The 19580-nt window shown below is 47.3% G+C and overlaps 1 protein-coding gene across 1 annotated transcript in view; it reads left to right on the top strand.

The window, feature by feature from the left end:
• Positions 1 to 19580, top strand: part of Cgnl1 (cingulin like 1) — a 148880-nt gene that overhangs the window by 30444 nt on the left and 98856 nt on the right. Inside the window, exons 2-3 of the mRNA XM_051140634.1 lie at positions 15173 to 16789; positions 18226 to 18320. Of these exons, the coding sequence (XP_050996591.1) occupies positions 15188 to 16789; positions 18226 to 18320 (1697 nt within the window). The 5' untranslated portion in view covers positions 15173 to 15187. The remainder of the gene's footprint in view (positions 1 to 15172; positions 16790 to 18225; positions 18321 to 19580) is intronic.

The following is a 19580-nucleotide window of genomic DNA, read 5'->3' as shown; positions in this document are numbered from 1 at the left end:
GAGGAGGAGACCAACCACTTGCTCAACTGGCTTCTAGGAGCAGAGAAAAGTAAGGCTACCCTTAGAATAGCTACATGACTTTAAGCCATTAAGTTGGAAAAAACTCCTTCCGGCATCTATGAGGGATGCATTCTCAGCCACTTCTGGACCACTTTGAAGGTAGTTTCTGTTTCTACCTTCCAACTTCTTCTATGACCCAGGATGGGCCTCCAGGGAGCGAGTTCTTGATAACTGTCCACAGACCCAAGACCCCAAGAAAACCAGATGGTGTGTTTCAGAAATCCGGCTGCCCAGCTCGGGCAGTCCTCTAAGACAGAGAACCCAGGCATGTCCCTCACTATCCTGCCCTGAAAAGGGAGCCTGGAATTCCTGCTCTGGATCCACTGTGTTGAATCTACCAGTTCTCTGAGACTAAAGAGAAAGAGGGGGAGAGAGAGAGAGAGAGAGAGAGAGAGAGAGAGAGAGAGAGAGAGAGAGAGAGAGAGAGAGAGAGAGAGAGAGAGAGAGAGAGAGAGAGAGAAAAGAGTGGAGGGGAGGGAAGGAGGTAGGGGGTAGTGAGAGAGAGGAATAGCAGAGACTGGATTGACAATGACTACATGATTACAGGCTTGGTGCCTCTTGTTTCCGTCATGTATGACAGTTGATAAAGTGCTTCCTTATTCATGACTTCATTCCATCCCATAATGGCCTCATGAAGTGGCCATCCTGTTCTCAGTTTGCTTGGGTTTCTTGGGAGACCAACATGGAGACCAACCAAGCTCCTATATTGTAATGTAAGAGAAGCCAAGTGTTCCCTTTTCCCATCTGCTATGAATTTCAGATGCTCCCAGGTCCACACAGGATCCAGGTGGCCAGGGAACTTGGCTTACCCTCATTGTTCAGTGTGTACACCTTTGGTGTATGTCCAGTGGGTGGGCCCACCATTTTCTTTCTTTCTTTTCTTTTTTCTTTTTGAAAGTTTTATTTTGAGGTGGAGTTCTCATCTATCCTCAGGCTGGCTTTGAGCTTGTGAACTTCGCTTCCTCCTGTCTTCACCCCACGAGTGCTAGGATTTATGGGGATCTGGGCATTGAACTCAGGACTTCACGTATCCTGAGCAAGTACTCTACCAGCTGAGCTATATACACAGCCCCCCATCTCCTTATGGGAAAAAAGGTTAGAGTGCTGACTTGCCTAAGATCCTGTTGCTTCCAGAGGTGGGAGGTACTTCTGCCTCCAGTGTGAGATGCTTCTGTGTGTCTCCAGTGTGCTTGGGACCACAACTCTCCACTTCTTCATCATCCTCAAGAACATTCTCATTTTCTCCTTAAGGTTCTGCGTGATTCTCCATAGTCTGCTCTCCGTCTTAGTTAAGCCAGTTTTCTCTTAATCCTTGTCTTGCTCTTCAAGGGGCCTCCTTGCCTATAGCTTCCTCCTCCTATCTTCTGTGAATCTGAAATATACCAGAAAGACTCCTAGGTCCACATGGGGTCCAGGTGACCTGGGAACTTGCCTCATCTACACTTCTGGCTGTGTACTCATCTTTGGTATATGCCCAGTGGCTGGTTTCCTGGCAGGTTTTCCACAAGCACCACCACCCCGCTCCTGTCCTTTTATAATTCTCTTCAAGGTCTCCCCTCCTCCAACCTACACTACAGATGAGTTTCAAAAGCTCATTTGGCTGGTTGTTGACTGTGTAGCTTTAGAGGGCCCCTCCTGGAATCAGGATGTTTGGGCAGCACCAACCTGCCTTTGCCTGTTGTGCGGCCTGAGCTTTGGAGGCAGGCAGGTCCATGTGACCTTTGGTTCTGTTACAGCTGCTAGGTGAGGATGGGCAAGCGGTTGGACCATTTTGCTTCATCTCCAAAATGGTGGTAAATTACATGATACCTGCTGGTAGGTCATGGAAAAATATTACAGATATTTACTGTACTGTACTGTACTGTTTAGCACCACCCTTGACACATGGTGAAGGGTCAGTATGGTTTATAACTATACTAGTAACCATTACTAGCTAGTGATAATTACTGGTGTGTTAGCATCAGACACCTGTGTGGTAAAGTGGTTCAAGAGTCAAACTCTGCACTCAAAACTGAAATGTCTCATATTTTTCTTTTGGAGGAGGAAGTCTTAGATTGGTGAGACTCTCTCATCCACTGACTTCAAACCCTTGTAATGTCTGTTCCATTTTTTTGTTTGTTTGTTTGTTTTTTTGGGTGGTGGCACATGCTTTAATCCTAGCACTCAGGAGGCAAAGGCAGGTGGATCTCTGTGATTTCAAGGCTAGCCTGGTCTACAGAGTGAGTTCCAGGACAGCCAAGGCTATACAGAGAAACTCTGTCTCAACAAAACAAAACAAATAAATAAACAAAAGACAGACAGAAAGAACTACTGTTACTATGAGGAGTGAGGGTGCTAGAAAGCAAGCCCTAGGAGCTCGGCAGGCTTCTGGTACTGGGGGGACCAGCATTGCTGGGTGACAGACTTTGTGTTCAGCTGTGTGGTTTGAGGCTTTGAAGCCATCGGTTTATACCCTGACAGGGGTGGAGGTGGCCAGAGCTGTGGGGAATTGGTGATGGTAGGTGCTTTTATTTTAATAGGTGACCATCCAAGTGGCCTGAGGCAGAGACACCCTCAGTGATGCTGAGGCAACGAATGGGGGAAGTCATCACAAGAGAGGAGGAGCTAGCAAGGGGCCTTTGAGGAGGGAAGGAGATGTCACATACTGGGTCAGGGAAGCCAGGGCATAAAGAGTGCTTATTAAAGGGTGTTTGAACATGGTCGCCTCTTGTACTCAGTCCAGTTACACCTCCATTAACACTTCCTGTCATCAGGCTTCCTGTGGTCCCAAAGGCTTAACAAATGTCTCCTGCATGTAATTCGCCATCTTTCTCCTTCCTTGCTCTACGTACATTCTCCTTTTTACTCCTGCTGGGTTTCCCTTGCCTCTGCTCTGTGACTGAATCAGCTCTTTCATTTTCCATTCAACAATCGTTTCTCCATCAGAGACATGGACTTTTTGACTCTGAGACCAACATGTGGAAGCGACGTTGGTGCATGCAGTTTGGTTCCTGGCCCACTGTGTGTTTTGCTCAGAAGTGCATCTCTGTGTGGGTCCCTCTCTTCTTGTTCGTCCTGTCTGTGAGGCACAGGTTGGCAGTATTGCCAAAGCATAGTTATATCGGTTGGCTGGTGGGAAATTGTCCAGGCTTGTGGATTATCACCTCACAGATCAGATCCACATTTCTCAGGGCAGAGCCATTGTCCGGCCCTTGGGATGCAGTGTTCTGTGTAGTGTTCATGAGGCCCAGGGAGGTCACTTACTTCATCCTTTCTGGCTAAGCTATAATCCAGAAAGAGTGTGTAGAGATGTGGCTACATAGCCTGCTGAAGAAAGGGCACCAGTGACCCTTTTCCAGTCGCCTAACAGATCCAAGGCATAGGGCGAATCAGGAACTGAGAGTGCCAAGTCTTAGAGTGACCACACTGACCCCAGCTGCTTGGCCTTTGCTTTGTTTTAAATATTTAAAGAAAACTATTTTACATTTATAAGAAATAATGAAGATTGCATAGGAAGTTCCCCTGTGTACCCTTCACTCACGTAGCCCAGGCTTGAACTCCATATATGGATGAGGATGACTTCTGATCCTCTTGTTTCCATCGCACCTGTGTTGGGATTACAGGTGTGCACCACACCCGCGGTATCAATGCTGGGTATCAAACTCAGGGATTTATGTATGCTAGGCGAACATGCTGCCCGCTGAGCTACAACCCTAGGTCTAACACCACTCAGCTTAGTTCATTCCAGTTGACATGTATTGGTGAATGGTGCACTGACGAGCATGCTGAATTTATATTTCTTTAGTTTTTATGAAATGATGCCCTGTTTAGTCGTCACTCTCCTTAGACTCCTCTTGGCTGTCATAGTTCTTAGGATATCTCTTCTATTTTGCTGGCCTTTTTAGGAGTCCCAGTGAGGCACATGATCACTTGGATCTCCGGTAAAATTTGTCTTGTATTTTTCTCATAAGTAGACTGGGGTTACGGGCTCAGGCGAGAAGATGACAAAGTGTCATTCTCATCACAGTTCATGTTAGCAACGTGACTGACCGTGTTCGATGCTGGTCTTGATTGATCACCACCCAGGTAGAGGTAGTGCTTTTCACAGTGCTTCATGTGTGTTACTCTGTTTCCCCCCTCTTTCCAGGCTGCACTTTCTTTGAAGATAGTGTGTGAGGAATTATACTCTGGCCCTTAGGGGAGGCAGTGGATGTCAGAATCTGCATGGCAAACGTGTCGGTATCTTCCCCGTGTACATATCCACTCACGTGTTCACCTAAATGTGAGCTTATAAAAATTTTAAACTTCTCAGGGCTGGAGAGACAGCTCATAGTTAGAAGCTCTTATTGCTCTCGGGGAGCAGCTGAGTTTGGTTCCCAGCCCCCACATCAAGCAGTTCACAACTGGCTGTCACTCTAGCTCTAGAGGATCTGAAGCCACCTTCTAGTCTCTGTGGACACACACACACACACACACACACACACACACACACACACACTTAAAATAAATCTTAGAAAATAGAAACATACATTGGGTCACAATCCAGTATCACCTAATTTATTCTAGCTGTGACCATTGGGCTCTTTCAGTTGACTCCACTCCCCCAGTGGCATAATCCCTTTGTCCGTGGTCATCATTACCATTGTCATTCTAAGCTCTTCTTTAATGTCTGATTCTACATGATGCTCCACACTCCAGGATGTCCTACCCCAGACTTAGAACCAGCCACTTTGTCAGTGAGCTGTGGATCCTTCTATGGAGACTGTTGGCGTTAGACACTGAGATCTTGCAATGAGGTTGCTCTTTCGTACTTAGAGGTGAGGTGGGACTACTGCTTATGGGGCTCTATCAGCTGAAAAGAATAAAGACTCGCACGCATGTGTGTGTGTGTACTGACCCTTGTATGCAGACATATTTAAATATTTCCACAGGTAGCCATCTGTGTAGCAGGCACAAATGAGTTCCTATTTATGGCTCCACCTCTAACCGTTCACGTTATGGATCATCGGGCCTTCTCTCATTGCACATAGGTCCCCTCCCCTCCCCACAGTGAGACACAAGTGGCTGCTACTTAACAGCCATTGACTTCACTGCTCCGTGTTAGTGTACCTGTATCATGATTCCAGACTTGTCAACATGCCGCTCTGTGAGAAAAGGCTGGACCAGCTCCAGCAGGCACAATTACTTGGTTTTTAGTCTCACAGATCTGGTGTTAGCTTTGCAAACTGCACCCCTCCCCCTTTTCTGTGATGTTATTTCGGTCTTTTAAAATGTGTATGTATATCCATATGCATGTGAATGCACATAAATATCTATATATGAGGAAGCCAGAGGTTGACCTCAGCTGCCATTCCTCAGGTGCTGTCACCTTGGTATTTGAAACAGGATCTCTCATTGGCCTGGAACTCCCCACTATGTTAGGCCGGCCGGCCAGTGAGCGACCATCTGGCTGGTATTTCCCCAGCACTAGGATTGTGAATGTATGCCCGCACCTGTTTGTTTTTCTTTATTTTTACACTTGTGGGTTCTTGGGATCAATCTCGGGTCCTCACACTGCCATGGCAAGCCCTTTAGAGACTGTGTCACCTCCCCAGGCACATGTGACTTAAGTTCTTAAAAGATTTATTTATTCTGTTTTATGTGTATGAGTTTTGTCTGCCTGCATGTGTATACAGCGTGTGTGTTTCTAGAGCTCACAGAGGTCAGAAGAGGCTGTCGGATCCCCTGGAACTGGAGTTACAGATGGTTGTGAGTTACCATGTGGGTGCTGGGAACTGAACCTGGGTCCTCTGCAAGTGCAGCCAATGCTCTAACCACTGAACAGTCTTTCCAGCCTCAACTTTTTTTAAACTAATAACTACCAAACAGGGATTTCCTTTCTTTGTCTCCTTTTGTGTTTTTTTTCCTTTCCCTCTTCTATTTTTTTTTCCTCTCCCTTTTCCTTTCTTTGCAGTGATTGTGGGTTTTTAAAAACATCGCCTGCTCTGTTTCACAGCTTGACATCTGTTTTGGTAAGAGTGTCTGCTTCCGGCCACCGCCAGGAAAGTCAGGGCATGAGGCACATTAGTTTAAGACCCCATGAAACGATTTCTACAGCCGAGGTCAGGAGGTCACCATCAGAGAGACGTGCCAGAGAGAAAAGAAACTTCGGTTTTCATACACACACACACACACACACACACACACACACGTATAAATTAAGCCCTGTGTGTGTTTGTTTGTGTGTGTGTGTGTGTGTGTGTGTGTGTGTATGAGAGAGAGAGAGAGAGAGAGAGAGAGAGAGAGAGAGAGGGAAGGAGGGAGGGAGGGAGGGAGGGAGGGAGGGAGGGAGGGAGGGCGCGCGAGCAGCACAGGCATTTATGTGCCTTTGTTCTTCTTCAGGTTTCTGCACACATGAGCCTCCCAGCCTGAGGTGCTGGTTAATATTCCACCTGGGTTAATGACCAGTGGACTGTTTTGGACGTTGCAGTCCTGAGTGGGTTAATGTTCAGAGCAAAGACACCAGGGTTCACAGTGAGTGCATTTAAGAGTTAATTTCACTGTTATCTCATTCTGAAGAATTTCATTCTGTTGGTTGTTGTGATGAGAGGGACCCTGTGTTAAGGTGAGAGGGTGGAGGCTAAACTAAGGTTGCTATGGTTACATGACTGGTGTGAGAGACATCATGACAGGATGGAGAAGAGTATCTCTAAACATGGAGCTGGGAGTTTGACATTGGCTCATCTACGAGGAAACTCAGGCGCCTTAGCCTCTGGACACTTTTCTCTTTGTAGAGTGTCACCCAGCTCCAGGATATGGGATGAGGAGGAGGATGGGCAGTGGGGTTCTGCAGAGGCGAGAGACAAGGAGCGACTTTGTTTCCTATGTTTATTTTATCTCAGTGATGTCTTTCCTGGTACTCCCAAGGCACAGAGGTATTTCCCTGTGCTGACATTGTCGTTCTTTGTTATCCCCCACCATACCCAGTAGCGGATCTTGCTATACCCTTAGAAGTTTGGCAGACATTCAGCACAGCAGTCAACTGCCAGGAGGAGGAAAGGAAGTCTCGCTCCATCCAATTCATACTGGTCCTGCTCATTTCTTTGCGCGTGGGCACCAGGTTATGTCTGGTGTTTGTACCTCCAGGTTGGGGACAAGAGACAGGTCTGACAGAGGTTTCATCATGGGGTGGAGGGAGAGACTGTGGGCAAGGAAGGTTGCTGTCTTATGGGTCAACTTTCCTTTTTTTTTTTTTTTTTTTTGAGATAGGGTTTCTCTGTGTAGCCTTTGCTGTCCTGGACTTGCTTTGTAGACCAGGGTGGCTTCGAACTCACAGCGATCCACCTGTCTCAGCCTCCCGAGTGCTGGGATAAAAGGCATGCACCACCACGCCCAGCCCTTCTTTTTCTTTTGAGACAAACTCACATGTACTCCAGGCTGGCCTCAAACTCAGTCTGTAGCTAAGGATAACCTTGAAGTTCTGACCCTCCTGACTCTACTTCTCAAGGGTCCTAAGTGCTGGTGTTACAGACCTGTATCACCACATCTAGTTTGTGCAGCTCCGAGGATCAAACCTGCAGCTTCCAGTATGCCAAGCATGCAGTCTACCCACGCCCAGTGTTTCCAATACACTTCCAGGTGATGCTTTGACTGGCCGCTGAGCACACTGTGCAGCAGGACACTGCAGCTTTGCCTTCACCTGCTCCCAAGTTCTGCTAGCTCTGGCCTGGCTTTCTGTAATGCCTGTGTCTTTGTGGTGTAGTCTCCAACTTTGGCAAACCTTGGAGTCTTGTGAGGCTCTCCCAACTCTATCTGGGACTTGGCTCAACCATCTCATTGAGCCTCTGATGAGTCATGACTACCTAGTAAGACCCTGTCTCAAAAATAAGTAAATAAATAAAAAAGAAAGAAATTAATTAAGAAAAAGGAACGAAAGTTGGGAGGCTGGGAGGCAGAAACAAGAGAATCCCCTCAGGCATACTGTCCAGCTAGCCTGACTTTGACAGTAGTAAACACAAAGAAACACTGTCTTAGTGAGAATGGTCAAGGCCAACACCTGAGGCTGTTCTCTGATTTCCACACATCCATCCATGGTACCTACACTCCCACACACTTACACACACACACACACACACACACACACACACACACACACAAACACACACAACAAGCAAACAGAAGGGCAGCAGCCACTGCGCAGAGTAGCCTGTGTGAGACCATCGCAGAGTCAAAGGTTTTGCGAGCTCTTCTTACTCACTGTAATGCAGCCTTCTGCTACTCAGGCCAGCGTCGGTATAGAATTATCTTGGCTTTGTATTCATATTTGTATTTAAGGTTTAGTTTTTGTTTTTATAGTAATATAAAAAAGTAGTTTTTATAGTAGTGAATACTAACCGGTTTTGAGATTATTAAGAATTTTCCCCCCTATGTGATGTAACTTGAAGGAATGAGTCAGTGTTGCAGGTTAGCAGGAGACAGGGACACAGAGGGAAATATTTGGGAGAAGCTCTTGTATGAATTCCTTCTCTGTTGTGAGAAGGTCACAATGCTATGGTCAAAAGCACCTAGGGAAGAAAAGCTTTATTTTAGCTCATGGTTCCAGAGGGATAGAGTTCTCACAGCAGGGAAGGCATGGCTATGGGAGCAAGTAGCTGCTCATCACATCCATCTGCATACAGGAAGCAGAGAGAGGGAGAGGGAGAGAATCAGGAAGCGACAACAGCTAATGCCCGCCACCAGTGACATACTTCCTCCACTAAAGTGCACCTTCTAAGAGTTCCGTTACCTACTCAAGCACTGTCCTCAACTGGGGAACAAGTAACAAGTGTTCAAATACAGGAGCCTATGAGGGACATCATTCAAACTACAACCGGTATTTTTAAACAAAATAAAGACAGAGTAGGCGCTTAAATTTTACCATGTTGTTGGGGCTGGGGGCGTAGTTCTAGGATACAGGCGCGCCTAGCCTTCAGCTTCACAAAATCCGGGACTCAGTTCTTAGCACCAAAACTGAACAAACGAATACATGGTGAAATTTAAGTCTATTTACGTCTAAGAGGTAAAGTATCAAGAGCTACTGTTTTGTTTATATGATTGAAACTTCTGTTGTTGAAACTTTGACTTGTTTAGATTACTGATTTAAGTTTCTCTTATTGAAAAACATGGCGACCAGTGACACTTCCTTGCCTAGACATCTGTCGACAATAAAGATATGTTATTACATATACCAATTCCGGGGCCCAGAGCAGAAAGTGACACAGAGCAGACCCTAAGTTCTAAACGAGAGAAGAGAGGATTTGGAGGCCAGTGGAGACACATTCTTGCTCTGAAAGGAGATACAAGTGGTTCTTTTCCCATGTACTTTTCACCTGCATACATGTGTGCATTTAAACGTTCACTGCCAGGTGTAATTTAATGAAGGCCCAGCCAGAGGCAGCCTTGATATGGGAGAGCCCAGAGCTAAAGATGAGGCTAGGCCCCTCTTCAGGGATGAGAAGTGGCCGTGTGACGTTCCCACTAAGCTTTCCCAGGTGGGAATCTGTCATAGAGGTACAGAGTTGGATGCACGGATGTATGTTGGTCCACACCCCCTCCAGTGACCAGGTCAGGATAATTACACCAGACACATTATGGGAGGCAGGAACGTAGGAAGACCTAAGGACAAGCTCAGTCAAGCTGAAACTTTGTGTGGGAGTCCTAAGGCTGCCTCAGGCTTGAGTGTGAGACCTTGGAGGAAATGACCAACCTGTCAGACCTTGTACATCTCTTAGGCGGTGAAAATAATGACCCATGCGGGTGCTACAAGGATCTGTCCTGAGTGATATAAAGGAGGGACCTTGTCTCCTGTCTGGCATGTTGGGACAATTAAACATGTCTGGAAAAGCTTAAAGTGTGGTTTTAGGGGATAGAATTGGCCTGACAGAGGAGCCACTATTGCCTGGCCTCTGCTCCACAGAGCTGAGGGCTGACTCCTGGCAAGAGCTGGAAGCTGCTCCAGTAGGCGAGCCCTGGGGAGAGAGTGGGCTTTTTCCAGGAGGTGGAAGTACTGACAGTTAAAGCCATGGGCTGAGGAGGTAGCTGAGGTGATAAGAGTGCTTGCCTGGCATGCATGAAGCCCCAGGTTCCATCCTCCGTACCTCTTAAAGCGTGATGGGGCACACCTGTAATCCTAACAGCCAGGAGAATCAAGGTCAGTCTTAGCCATGGAGTGAGTTCCAGACCATCCTGAGCTACATAAGACCCAGATGAAAGAAGGAAGGGGAGAAGGGATGGAGGGACGGAGGAGGGAGAGAGGGAGAAAGGGAGAGAGGAATAAGGAAGGAAAGAAAATACAGGCCATAAATCCAGGCCAGGCCACATAGTGTAGACAGTCTTGTCTCCTGCTGGATTACTGCAGGATGTCCCCTCCCTTGTGGCTCTTGGTGCGGGGCTTAGTGGCAGTGCTCAGACAGGCACAGTGTAGGGATGTCCTATGTTTGAACAGCTTCTTCAAACTGAGATGACCTTTGTACTACTTGCAGCAAGTCAGAAATCTGAGATGACTTTGTATGACTTTAGGAAATGGTTTTTTTTTTTTTTTTTCTCCCTTGGGTATTATTGGCTTGAGTGCAGTTTAAGGTAGAGGTGTGTCGGGGATGGCCAGCAGGTTTGTTGTGTGTCTTCACTGACAGGGTTTCCCTGTGTAGCCTTGGCTGTCCTGAACTCACTTTGTAGACCAAGCTGGCCTCGAACTCACAGTGATCTGCCTACCTCTGCCTCCTGCGTCCAGAGGGCTGGGATTAAAGACGAGTACCACAATGCCTGGCTTTATTTTTTAACTTTAATGGCGGTTCTCCACCCCCCCCCTTCCTCTCTGTGTGTGTGTGTGTCTGTGTCGTGTGTGTATGTAGGTGTGCATACATGTGGAGGCCAGTGAGTCTTGGGTGTGGTTCCCCAGGTACCACCCACCTTTCTTTCTTTCTTTCTTTTCCAGCTCAGGGGTCTTTCACTGGCTTGGGATTCACCAATTCTAGCCAGCAAACTCCAGAGATCCACTTGCCACTGCCTCCCTAGCACTGGATGAGAAGCCCAGGCCATCATCAGCCCCAGGTTTTTATTTTTTAAATGCAGGTTCTGAGAGTTAAACTCAGGCCCTCTTGCTTGTGTGGCAGGCACATCACTGATTGAGTCAGCTCTCCAGCCTCCATTACCTGGAGGGTCTAGTGTGGGTATTCCCTCACGAAATCCTGCCTCCCCACTGGCCCTTCAGCCATGCAGCCATGTCCTTTAGGAGTGAGTGTAGGGTCATTTGAAGTATTAACTTGTTCGTTGTTAGCCTGGCAGTGGCTCCCCTCTGACAGCCAGGGCATCGCACCCAGGGGAAATTACTTTTTGGTTCATGGCTCACTTTTTATTTCCTGCACTTGCTCAAAGGTGCAGTGAGGCTCACCAGCTTTCCACCTGCCTCTTAGTTGCTATTTTAAATAAATATGGCAAAGCAGAATTAGCCATACGAATCAAATGGAGCCACCTGAACCTTGATGCCAGGTATCATGCTGAGTGCTTGTGCATCCTTGTCCTGGGAGAAGAAGCCACAGTAAGATTTACCATGGTCTGGCAGCCTTTCCTTGGGAGCCAGGATACCCTATGGGAGTTAGAGTGGAGAGGCGGGGACACATGCACCAGCCTGACTAATCATGCTCGTTGCTCATGTGTGGTGGCCCAGAGAGAGGCCATCTGGTATGTGTTTTGAGCTCTGCCAGGAGTTGAGTCTTTGTTCCCACACGTATACCCATTGATCACACTAACTAAAGCGATTAGCATCACTTAGCAGCCTTTTCAAAAGGTCTTACTTCCACTCCAAAACACCACTTTTCTTTGCCAAAGTGCTACAATGTTGCATACTGGCAATTGATCAGCAGTTGCTTCCAAATTATGTAAGCCCTTGGTGGGGCTGCCTGATGCAGCAAATGTACCTGCGATGTTTCTTAGGATCTGACACCAGGCCTGGTGCCTGCAAGTGGAGAACAGCTCTCTTTAGATTGATTGATTGATTGATTGATTCATTCATTCATTCAGTGTTTATGCTTTGATCAGGTAGGAAATCTACATTTTATTAAGGCACCCAGCTGAGAAATGTCATCACTCTGAGTAAAAGTCAGGTGGAGGTTTATTGTCAAAGAAATGCGAGTTGTGGATGGAGCTGGGGTCGGAATAAACCATGGTAGCCATATTCAAAAACTGAAATGTAACTAATGTTGATTGTAGCAACTGTGGCAAAGGGCTCTTAAAAGGAGCTTCTCATTAATGAATATCAGAAGATTTTTATTAGTTTTTATTTTTACTTTTATTTTTATTTTTGTGTTTTTGAGACAGGGTTTCTCTGTGTAGCCCTGACTGTCCTAGACTCATTTTATAGACCAGGCTGGCCTCAAACTCACAGTTATCTGCCTCCCGGGTGCTGGGATTAAAGGCGTGCACCACTACACCCGGTAGAATTTATTTTTATTTTATTTTATTTTTTTTTATTGAAGAGTCAGCATGAGTATAAGAAGAGATTATTAGTGACTAAAAAGAAACCCCGTTTAGCAACTAGAACACAAAACAGTCCCAGTGGATGAATTTGTTTGTATAGGCCGGGGATGTTTACTTAGTCCCTGTAAGGCTCTGGGCTTGGTCCCCTGTACTGCCCACAGAAGATTTGTAATGCAAAGAAAGTCCTATGATGCTGCAGAGAAAATGGGTCAACATGTGGCTGGTGAGTTTGGTACTGGTCACCATGCATTGTTTCATGGGTCTAAGGCAAGGTCACCTGTTTCTACAATAGAGCCTTCCCGCCTTCCCCACTCCCTGTCCACCTGCTCTATTTTATGACACCAGTAGCCCTTCCTGTAAGCAAGCCTGATTCAAACCATTGGGGGCATGAGTGTGTGTGCGCGTGCACACACACACACACACACACACACACACACACAAACACAAACACACACACACATATAATAAAAGACCGTCAAGTTAAATTCAAAGGTTTGTCTTCTTTTCTCAACCCTCCTCAAGTGATAAGAAAGAAGTCAGCACACTGAGACCCTCCATAGGTGGAGGGCGTGGATGGAGGTGTTAGCGGAGGAGTGCCGATGGAGGGGCAGGGGTAGTGACTGCACTAGCAGAAGGAAACCCAGAAGCTGACTGCCTGTGACCTGTAGCCTAGATTACTGAAGAAGGCAAGGGAGAAGGGTCAAAATTCAGGGAGTCGCTTAAGGACTTGGAGAATCGGAGCGGTCAGCCCTCAGAGTGTTCTCAACACCCTAGACATGGGGCCGGCCTTTCCCCACGCCTTTCCCTGACTCCAGCAGCAGCAGGGAGAACAAAAAAAGCTGGAATAAGGGGTATGCGGAGTGAGAGGGACCCACGGCAGCTGGGCCCTCCAATTGTCTTCTGCCACATCTTAGGACACATGCGTAGCTCTGCAGTGGAATGACAATGCCTGCCTCTGCCCCCCTGCTCTCAGGGAGGCAGGAGGATGCTGTGAGTTTGAGGCCAGCCTGGTCTACAGAACAAGTTCAGGACAGCCAGGGCTACACACAGAAACCCTGTCTCGAAAAACAAAACAAACAAAAGAGTAGTACACGTTCTTTATCACTGAGGCATCTCTCCAGTCCCAAGCACTAATTTTTTTTTTAAAAGAAACAACCAAAATATTTGTTTATATTTTAGTAGCATAAGCTGGAAATAGAAGAAAGAAGGGATGTAACTGGGTAGAGGGAATGCTATCTCTTTGCAAAACACCATGCACATGCATTTGGAACTCTGGATTATAGCAGACAGCTTTCTTGGGAAAGTCGCTACCAGAGTGGACTGCAGAATAGGAAGGAAGGCTCAAGAAAATGCAGGAAACTAGAAAGCTGCTACCTGTGAAAAGCAGACGCTGGTCTGCTGGGGTCTCTCTGGCTGTTGCAGTTTCCCAAGCTGGTTTCTGCCTGGGGCACTCTGCAGTAGGCACATTGGGCTGTCCTGCTTAGGGTCAGTTCTGTGGGCATCAGGCAAGGGTGGCCATACTCTGCACAGGAGGAGGCAGTGGTTCTTGGTGTGGTGTCAGGACCCATCACAAAATAGAGGTCTGGAGTCTTATCCCCCTCAACTCCCAACCCCCAAGAACTTTTTGTATTAAAAAAAAAAAAAAAGACTTAAAAAAAAAATGCCATCATTTATTCTCATTGCTAATTTCACAAACACTTCCTTACAGTAAAACAAAAAGTCTTAAACATTGTATTTAGATAGTATTGAAGATCTCAAAGATAGGGAAACTGGAGTGTAGCCCAGTTGATTAGCATGCCTGTAGCACTGGTTTTTGTTTTTGTTTTTTGTTTTTTTTGTTTGTTTGTTTGCCAGCACTGTGTAAACTAGGCATGGTGAAACCTAATGATCTGAGTGCTTAGGAGGTGGAGGCAGGAGGATGAGTGTTGAAGGTCATTCTTGGACACATAGCAAGTTTGAAGTCAGCCTGGGATAAGTAAGACCCTGACACAAGGCAGAGAGGAGGTGGACAGCTGGATGGCTCCGTGGGTAAGGTGCCCGCCGTCAGTCCTGATGACCTGAGTTCGAATTTTGTCGGTACAAGTACCAGAAGGTGAGAACTGACTCCTGTGTGTTGCCTTCTGATCACATGCTTAGTGTGGCATTCATGCGTATACACACATATACATACACAAGATAAATAAATGTAAACGATTTTAAAGCCAGATGTGCATTTAAGAGGGCTGAGGAAGGGAAGAGAAAGATGAGCCTCGGATTTCCTTAGCTCTTTTAACTATTTTCATGGAAAAGTACCTTGTCCTTAATTGCAGGCAACCAGAACACCCTCTCAGTTAAAGATAAATAGGACAGAGTGTGAGGAAACCTACTAAAGGGAAAATGATCAGAATAGCTGGAACCTAGGGCAGAGCTCTGCCAGAGGTCAGGTCATTACACCAGACACTGCCCTCAGGCCAGGACTGCAGCCAGTGCTGGGAAGCCAGCCATCACGGCCTCAAGGACACCCAGACAGGAGTGCAGGACAGAGAAGTGCTCAGCCATGGCTTCTGAAGTCTCTGAGACCCTGACATTTTCCCCTTATAATCGACCCAGTCTTTGCCTAACCAGATGTAATTCTAATCACTGTCTTCTTTGCTCTTGTCAGCCGGGACAGTGAACCATGGAGCTGTATTTCGGTGAATACCAGCATGTGCAGCAGGAATATGGGGTCCACCTGAGACTCGCCAGCGATGATACCCCAAAGCCAAGGAATTCCCAGCCCTCAAAGGCAGGCTCCTATGGCGTCAGTATCAGGGTCCAGGGAATTGATGGCCACCCTTACATAGTCCTGAATAACACCGAACGCTGTCCAGCAGGTACACCTTTTCCAGAAAACGGGCCACCGTCATTTCCGTCTTCAGTGATAAATAACCTGCCTCTACATCCAAGCAATGGAACCGTGTTGAAGGAGACCGATTCCGAAGAACTGCAGCTTCCAGAAAACCCGTACCTGCAAACTAGCCCAATAAGAAACCAGAAGCAGTCCTCCCTCCAGGAGGTCAGGAATGGAGTTCTAGAACGCAAGGACGGGCCCACAAAACTACCGCATGTGCTCAACTTCCAGAGGCACCCAGAACTTCTGCAGCCTTATGACCCCGAAAAGAATGAGGTGAACTCAAAACCTCACCGTCCCCAGAGTCCCTGGCTGCGAAATGCGTCAGAGGAAGGGACCAACAATAAGAAGGCCCGGAACTGCTTTCCCAAACCTCGGGGTTCCCAGCCCAACAGCCCTACTTTGGAAGATTTAGCCAAGACCAACATGACGGCGATCCGTCTCTGCAGCTCCGTGGTCATAGAAGACCCCCAAAAGCAGACCTCAGTGTGTGTGAACGTTCAGCAGTGCGCCAAGGAGGGGATGGGAGAGGAGGCTCTGTCCCCTCTACGGAAATCCCCTGCTGTCCCTAGCCCACAGGCCTACTCCGAGAGCAAGAAAAGTAGGCCGGATGTACTACCCTTCCGGCGACAAGATTCCGCAGGACCCGTCCTGGATGGAGCTCGGTCACGGAGGTCTTCTTCGTCATCCACGACTCCCACTTCAGCCACTTCCTTATACAGATTTTTACTAGATGATCAGGAATGCGCCATCCATGCTGACAACGTCAACCGCCATGAAAACAGACGGTACATCCCTTTCTTGCCAGGAACTGGGCGGGATATCGACACCTGTTCAATTCCTGGTGTGGACCAGTTAATTGAAAAATTTGACCAAAAGCCTGGCCTTCAGAGGAGAGGAAGGTCTGGGAAGAGAAATAGGATCAATCCGGATGACAGGAAGAGATCTCGAAGCGTAGATAGTGCCTTTCCGTTTGGTCTCCAGGGAAACGCAGAGTACCTCACGGAGTTCAGCAGGAACCTGGGCAAGTCTAGTGAACACCTCCTTCGGCCATCCCAGGTTTTCTCCCAGAAGTCAGTGGCCCAGGAGCCCCGTGAGAAACACAGTCCTAGTTGCACACTTGTGAAGGGGCAGAGTGCCATGCAGGGTACTCAGGGTGCCCAACCCACGCCTCTCCTGCAGAATAAAGATGAGAAAGTTCTGAACAAAGGAAGTCAGGAAAGTATGGTGGCTCGTGCCTCCACCCTTCCAGCACAGAGTAAAAGAGAGGAAGAAATCAAAATAGCCACTGCCACGTTGATGTTACAGAACCGGGCTGTGGCTGCCTCACCTGATTCTGGTGCCAAGAAAATTTCAGTGAAGACGTTTCCTTCTGACTCTAGTACTCAGGTAACATTTGTGTTTTTCCTTTTTAAAGTTTTTGTTTTGTTTTTTAATTAAGCTTATTAAGTTATTCTTTCTTTATTTTTCAAGACAATGTCTCTCTGTGTAGCTCTGGCTGTCCTGGAACTCCCTACTCTGTAGACCAACCTGGCCTCAAACTCACAGAAATACACCTGCCTCTGCCTCCTTAAAGGCATGCACTACCAATGCCCGGCTATGTTTTTTTCTTTTCTAAGTGGCCTAAGCAAGGTGCTTTAGCTATGAGTGCCCGAAGTCTTTTTATTTATTTATTTATTTATTCTTTCTTTCTTTCTTTTTTGTTTTTTTTTTTTTTTTTTTTTTTTTTTTTTTTTTTTTTTTTTTGAGACAGGGTTTCTCTGTGTAGCCTTGGCTGTCCTGGACTAACTTTGTAGACCAGGCTGGCCTTGAACTCACCGTGATCCACCTGCCTCTGCCTCTGCCTCTGCCTCTTCAGTGCTGGGACTAAAGGCATGCGCCACCACCGCTTGGCTGTGCCCTAAGTCTTGAATCAGTAATGGATCATTTGATGATTTTTTTGTGTGTAAGTGTACATTTACATATGTGTACACAAACATAAGTGTGCAGGTGCATATGTGTGCAGAGGCCATAGGTTGCCACCCAGTGTCTTTCTCTGTCACTCTACATGTTATTGTTTGAGATGGGATCTTTCACTGATGTGGCTACACTTGCTTCCTGCTTGTCCCCACCTCCCCAGGGCTGGGAAGAGAGGCATGCCCGGTGACCTCTACATGTGTGCTGGGCATGGGACTTGATCTCACACCTTCAGGGCAAGTGTTACCAACTGAGCCACTTCCCCAGCCCTTGCACGTTTTGTCTTATTATTTTTTTAAATCAGGTTACATCCCACTGCCAACTATATAGTTATCTAGGTTGTTCTGAGTGCTGCTGGGCTCACTTCTTCACAGAATAGCACACAGAGAGACTCCATGTCTGTTCAGTGTGTGAAGCCTGGATGTATACGGACTGAGTTTTAACACATAGGTTCTGAGGTTGGGTTTGTGTCCCTGTGGGTGGCTGTGCTGCTTTCTGGTCTGAGAAATTAGGTTCATCCTAATATAGGTTAATTGCACAGTGATAGATTCTAAGTGGCACATTGAATGTTTTGATAGTAACAGTAAAAAAAAGAATAATAACAGTAATAAAAACGATGATGAGGCTGGTGGGTTCCAGGTGCTATATGAAAGCATTGCACCAGCTCTGTGCGGGCATTGCTGTCAGCTCTCATTTACCACTGAGAAAATCCAGGCGCTGTGAAGTCACTCGCCCAAGGGTACAAAGCACATAGGTGCTGGGCTGAGGACAACATGAGGAAGGTGCCAGAAGCCTCTGCTTCAAGCCTGTTGCCATCTTCCTGGGAGTGTCACCCTCCTGGCCTAATAACATACTTTACTATGTTCCAGGCCACACCAGATCTCTTAAAAGGCCAGCAGGAGCTCACACAACAAACCAACGAGGAGACGGCCAAGCAGATCCTTTACAATTACCTCAAAGAAGGGTGCGTGATTTTCCTTAAAGAACGACCATTGCTGTCTCTGGCAGAGGGTTAACTTTTATCTCCTGTTCTATCTGAGCCATTTGAGGGTTCCATCTCTATGGATACAGGGGGCAGAGAAGGACATCCTTTGTAAGACAATTAAAAATATAGAGATTTTGTATTTGTGTATGCGTGTGTCTGTGATGTGTGCACGTGTGTGCACATATATGTACAGGTGCACTCAACATTCATGTTCACGTGGGGGTCAGAGGTCAAAGTCAAGTATCCTCTATCATCCTCCACCTTGAGTTTCTCGAGACAAGACCGCTGCTCACTGAGCTTAGAACTCCCAGTTTCAGGTAGCCTGGCAAGCCAGCAAGGCCCTGGGATCTGCCTGTCTCTGCCTCCAAACACTGGGGCAGCTGGGATCCAAACTCAGCATCGTTTACTCACTGAGTCATCTCCCCTGCCTTAAATCAGTGGTTTAAAAAAGACCTTCATTGCATCAAAGCAAGTTTGGGGGTGGGGAGGTCTATTAGCCTGTCAGTGTTGAGCTGGGTCAGCCCCCACCTTGGTCTTCCATGCCACTGCAGTCGCTTTTTGGAAGGTGCAAGTGGATGCTCCTCCTTTCTCCCAGAGGGAGCCTGGCCTCCATGATCCTCAAGTACTGGTGAGGCATCTGAGAACAGTGTTTTCCCAAGTTCATCTTGGGAGACTTCGTTCCAGCCATTTTGCTTTTTTCCCTCTATGCCAACTGTGCTAAGATTCTGGAGCCAGAATGTGACGTTCTGCCGTGGTCCTCTCATGGAGTGGTTACAGGGGAAGGCAGAGGCTTTGCAGTAGGATGGGAATGAAAACTGGCCGCCTGAGACGTGCAGCTGTCAGCACAGGGTGCTCATGGTCTGTGACTTAAGATTGACCTGTCAGCATGACAGAGCTGACAAAGTGCGTTCAAAACACAACACAGGGACTCCAAAATGACCACAGAGCTTTTTGATACTGACGGTGAGTGGGGGCTTCACCCTGCAGAATTAAGGCAGAGGAACTTGTGGTTTCTCAAATCTTGTCCCTTCCCTTCCCTCTCTCCTCCTTTCCTTTTCTTCTGCTGCTTCCCCTTCTCTGGGCTCGCTCTCCCTCTCCTCCCCCTCCCTCCTCCCTCCTCTCTCCTCCCCTCCCCCTCTCTCTTCCCCCCCTGCCCCTCTCCCCTTTCCCCTTCCCCTCTGCCCCCTCCCTCCTCTCCCCTCCCCCGTCTCTTTCCTTTCCTTCTCATTTGATTTGTTG

The sequence above is a fragment of the Acomys russatus genome, chromosome 32, assembly GCF_903995435.1.
Source record: "Acomys russatus chromosome 32, mAcoRus1.1, whole genome shotgun sequence".
Lineage (NCBI taxonomy): Eukaryota > Metazoa > Chordata > Mammalia > Rodentia > Muridae > Acomys > Acomys russatus.
Note: the sequence above shows the minus strand (reverse complement) of the source record. Positions and strands in the feature narration are given on the sequence as shown.